The 4,682-nt window shown below is 37.8% G+C and overlaps 1 protein-coding gene across 1 annotated transcript; it reads left to right on the top strand.

Annotated features, from left to right (window-relative positions):
• Positions 1-1,306: 1,306 nt before the first annotated feature.
• On the top strand, positions 1,307-2,402 carry LOC146691647 (monocyte chemotactic protein 1B-like). Its single transcript, XM_085431554.1, has 3 exons — positions 1,307-1,477; positions 1,870-1,981; positions 2,100-2,402. Exons 1-3 carry the CDS (start codon positions 1,405-1,407, stop codon positions 2,209-2,211), a joined length of 297 nt encoding a protein of 98 aa, XP_085287680.1. The 5' UTR covers positions 1,307-1,404; the 3' UTR covers positions 2,212-2,402.
• The last annotated feature ends 2,280 nt before the right edge of the window (positions 2,403-4,682 follow it).

Below are 4,682 nucleotides of genomic sequence, written 5' to 3'. Positions count from 1 at the left end.
TGTCATAGCAGCTGTTTGATATTGACCTACTTTGGAGTTTCGGTGGCTATTTATTGCCTAAACTGTGCTGCTATCTCAGTAGAGAGCAGTGGACTTCCTGTGGTTTAAAGGTTAGTAAAGTGGGGACCAGGAACTACAACATATGTATCCCATCGTTTCCTGTTATCTCTGAAAAACCTTTAAAACACATTAACAACTTCTAAGAACAGGATACGAGTACAAAATCCGGAACATTTTAGAATCACAAACCCATTCTTGTGCATACCTTTCAATCCCACAGCACTCATCTCCACCCTAACAGTGTTTATATCCGATGCTGCTTTATAATAATGTCACACTATTAAGTATTAGTAAGATATTAGTAAGGTGTTAGTAAGTGCTTAATTACTTCTCCTTAGTGTGCCAGTTATGAATACAGATATGTTTATCCATTTGTAAGGGTTACACCATGTACAGCTATCACTATTACTACATCACTGCTAGTAATAATCACAATCTTAGTCATAATCATAGTCATAATAATATATCTATATTTATAAATCGCATGAGAAAGTGGAGTAATGCTTTATAAATGATGAATTAACCACTTACTAATACTGTAGTAATGCTCAATAGTGTGGCATTATTATAAAGTGCTGCCGGTGTTTGGATTTCAAAGCAAGAGTTTGCATTAGCATCAGTTTAGTCATAAATGCTGTGAATAAGCCAGAAAAAGGCTTTCTAATAGATGTAACTACGGTCAGAAAATCTACAAAGCCGCTGGCAGACAGGTTGTGGTTGCAAAACCTGATTTTTTTTTTTTCGTTTGAAAGAGAGCCACTCTTAAAAAATACACTATAAATTTGATCAGGCCGGGAAACAACTTATTTAAGACATTTTTCCTGACACATTTATACCCAAATATGTGTAATTTTATCTTATTTTATTTTAACTCATCTTATCTTATCTTGTAACAATGAGACAAGCTTAAAACCGCAATGCATCTGCAGAATGCACAATTATGCATATGCTCAAGTACAGATACGCTCACACATACAGCAACATTAGGTGACTCAGGTGGAGAAGTTGTGTTTTCAATTTCAGAGAAACAGGTTTCAACCACAGCATCATTTGCCCTCCTCCCCCGATTCTTCTTTCCCCTGCTGACCACATAACCGCACTTTGTTTGCATGTTGGGGAGTTGCAACTCATATATTTTTGTAATGGAACTTGTTCTGCTACCTTGTACATGTTCTGCACAGAGACGCATGCACGTATGTGCACACGCGTACACATGCATATGATATCAGCTTAATAAAAGGGAGAGGGGCTGTGTGAAAGAAGACAGACACCGAGCTGTGCAGGTGAGCAAGCAGACTGAAGAGAAAAACAGAGACAAGCAGGACAACAACACCAAAGAAGAAGATGATGATGATGAAGAACCCCGTCATTCTGATGGCCTGCATCGTTCTTTTGTCGTCTCTCGTTACGTCTGACAGTAAGATTACTGCATGCTCCTTATTTTTCTCGTAAAGGGCAAATTGCTCCTCCTTTTCTGTCTTTCAAAAGTCAAAATTTGGTCATTTGAACTTTTTTTTTAATTAAGCGTGATCGTGTTTGCTGAAAGGCCAAAAAAGGAACCGATTTAAAAAAGAAGTCTTAGATGAACAAAAGCTAAAATGAAAGACATTGTTATTCTTAAAAATACAGACAAACTGAACTGAGGCCTCTTAACACAACATTACTGCAACAATCATAGTCCTGTGATTTTGAAAAGTTCACAGACACACAAAACAGCCAACTGTAAAAACAATTTTACGGTGATATAGTGACATAATTTTCCACTTGGATTTCTTTTAATAGTTCTTTATATCTCTATAATGTTTTCAGGCACATTCGGTCCGGAAAAATGCTGTTTTCAGTTCCTCCACAAACGTTTTCCAGCCAACAGAGTGACGAGCTTCGAATACACAGACAAACGGTGTGCAATGGAAGGCGTGCTGTAAGTGACTCCAGAGTTCAAAATAAGCAGACTAGTATATATCTAGTATGCTTACAGATATATTTAAAAAAAATATATACAAGTTGTCAGTATCATTAATTTTTTGTCTCTGTTTTAGCTTAAAGACGGTGGGTGATAAACAACTCTGTGCTGATCCAACCATGCAGTGGGTAAAGAAAATCATTGAATCCATCCGGTCGAAGAATGCCACCACCCCAAGATCAGCATAACCGAGTGTGAAATGAACATTTTAATAACAGTATAACCAAGCAGATCTCTTGGTGTATGAATCTATTTTCAAACCATCAAATCTTCAGATTGATTTTCTTTTATTTGTCTGTGTATAAGCTATTGTACAGCAAAACATATACTGAAAATGCAAAATAAAAAAATAAAAAAATAAAATGAAATTTATTCTAAAGCTTGTTTTTGTTTGCTTTCATTGTGAAATCCGAACTTTGATCTAAAAGAATGAAATCCTGCATTCGCTGGGTTAATACACACTGCATTGCCTCCAGTAAAAGTGAAGCATCAAAGTGTGATGTGGTTTCTGGTTGATGAAGCCACATGAAATTTTAAAAAGGAAAAGAAAAGAAAAAAGAACCACAAAGAATAAAACTAAATGCACACAGTAAAAAAAAGTCAATTACATTACTTCGGAATTATTATTGTCATTGCTATTTTTACAAACTTTCTTTTAACCCTTTCTTTTAATCTTGTAATAAGATATTATTTCTGGCTGTGATGTATCTCTGTGGCCAGCAGATGTCGCTCTATTCTCTATTTTATTTCTTTGGCAAGGCTAAAAACCTTTCATAACCGCTACTGAATTTCTCCTTCTCTAAATGAACTGTGGCAAACAACGAATTGTTTAATCTCATCTGGGTTATGAGGATTGCATCAGCTACAAGCTTCTGCAGAGGTTTCTATCGTTAAATAACACTGAAATGAAAGACGATTCAATAAGAAGACATTTAAAAAAAACAATAACAACAACAACACTGGGCAGCTACAAACTAAAGCAAAACGGTCTTACTTTTCTGTCAAATCTCTGTAATTTTTCAAAACAAGATGACCTGAAATTCTCCCTTTGCCCCAGAATGACGCCTCAGATGACATCAGCGCAGTGACATCACCGGCCAGATTTTCCTTAAATAGTTTCAGACCCAGATTTTTATTTCCATGCCCTAATGTTTCTTCACGAGTGCGCGCAGCCTTCTGAGCGTACGATCTGATTGCTCCATAAAAGCTCACAACGCGTGCCTTATTGACGCCACAGGTGACCCGTCAGGAGAGATGGCGTGATTAGATTTTGAAGGACCTTGCTGAATAATTTTACATATTAATAAGGGAAAAACAGAAGGGACGCGGGCCAGCTCGAGTGCTCCTTCTTTGCAATTGCGATGATGGTTTTCAAAACACCAAACTAATGAATCGGCAGCACAAGAGCTCAGCGTATTAGGGGATAAATGGCTGAACAGCTTTGTTAATCAGTGCTATATTTAAACCACGCCTCACATGGCTTTTGTCATGGTAATAAAATCCTCATTCAAGGGGCCAAGGAGGGAGTTATGGAGATGCCCTGTCAAATTTGCATGAAGCAGGTCTGTCAGCTTGACCTACCTGTAGAAAGTAGGGCAAGAAGTAGACAGCCTCAAGTTCTGCAATCACCAGTGGTGAATTTTACACAAGTGAAATTAGAGTTAAAGTACCAGACATCAGGAAAATGCAAAGTTACAGCACAGAAAAATGGCTGATATTTATCAGCATGGCGCACTTTAATTATTTACCTGCTCGCTATCCCAAACTGCAAATCTATAACCTCCAATTGCAGAAAACCTCGGAGGCTCTCTAAAGTTTTAATGAAAACCCTGAAAAGGATAAGCGGCAGAGAATGAATGAATGAATGAATGAATGGATGGATAATAATTATAATCATATTGTTATAAACTGAGAAAGTGGTTTATTTTGTACCTTGATGGCAACAACACATGTCAAAAAGTTGGGCCTGGATCATGTCTGTGCAGCATCCCCTTATTTCCACAACAACCTGTAACATCAGTGAACTGATGCTGTGGTCTGGGGAAGGCCTCAGAGGGGACTGGCAGGTGGATCCCCACGTACTAATGAGAAGGAAATGCATTAAAAGGAGGAGGTGTGCCTGGGAGACGCAAATGAGAACAATGGGTTGTAGTGCAGGAAGCATATATAGACAGAGAACTGGAAGAAGAGTGTACGAGGTGTGGTCTCGCTCCTGAAATTTAGATAAATAACCTCCACTTGTGGATGGCACAGTGAACTGTGTTCACAGACAGAGAGCCCATGCACTGATTTCCATGACAGAATCATGTCTGTGTTTAATGCAGCACCACGTGAAGTTCACGGTCATTCAGTATTGATTTTTGATCTTGTTCTTTGCACACGGAGATTTCACCAGATCCTCCAAATCTTTGAAGATATTTACTCTTTGCAATTTTATTTTGAGAAATTCATCAAATTTCATCCCATCTTTACTTCTCAGAAACTCTGCCTTTCTAAGATGCTCATTTTATACCCAGTCATGTTACTGACCTGTTGCCAGTTGCCCTATGTAGTTAAATAATGCTCCTCCCACTGTTTGTTTTTAATATGACTTAATATGACTAATATTATATTCTGTTTTCACTTGCATTTCAGTGTCCCAACTTTTTCCAATTGGTTT

Source organism: Copadichromis virginalis, linkage group LG15 (assembly GCF_057382275.1).
Source record: "Copadichromis virginalis isolate Kocher_CV1m ecotype Utaka linkage group LG15, C_Virginalis_male_GT1.1, whole genome shotgun sequence".
NCBI lineage: Eukaryota > Metazoa > Chordata > Actinopteri > Cichliformes > Cichlidae > Copadichromis > Copadichromis virginalis.
This window is presented reverse-complemented; position numbering and strand designations above follow the sequence as displayed.

What these genes read in the sequence shown, in the direction of transcription:
- LOC146691647 (XM_085431554.1), top strand. Translation starts at nt 1,405, where the DNA reads ATGATGATGATGAAGAACCCCGTCATTCTGATGGCCTGCATCGTTCTT. An exon ending in GTCTCTCGTTACGTCTGACA is followed by an intron (nt 1,478 to 1,869) that starts GTAAGATTACTG and finishes TAATGTTTTCAG; the next exon opens with GCACATTCGGTCCGGAAAAA. An exon ending in TGTGCAATGGAAGGCGTGCT is followed by an intron (nt 1,982 to 2,099) that starts GTAAGTGACTCC and finishes TCTCTGTTTTAG; the next exon opens with CTTAAAGACGGTGGGTGATA.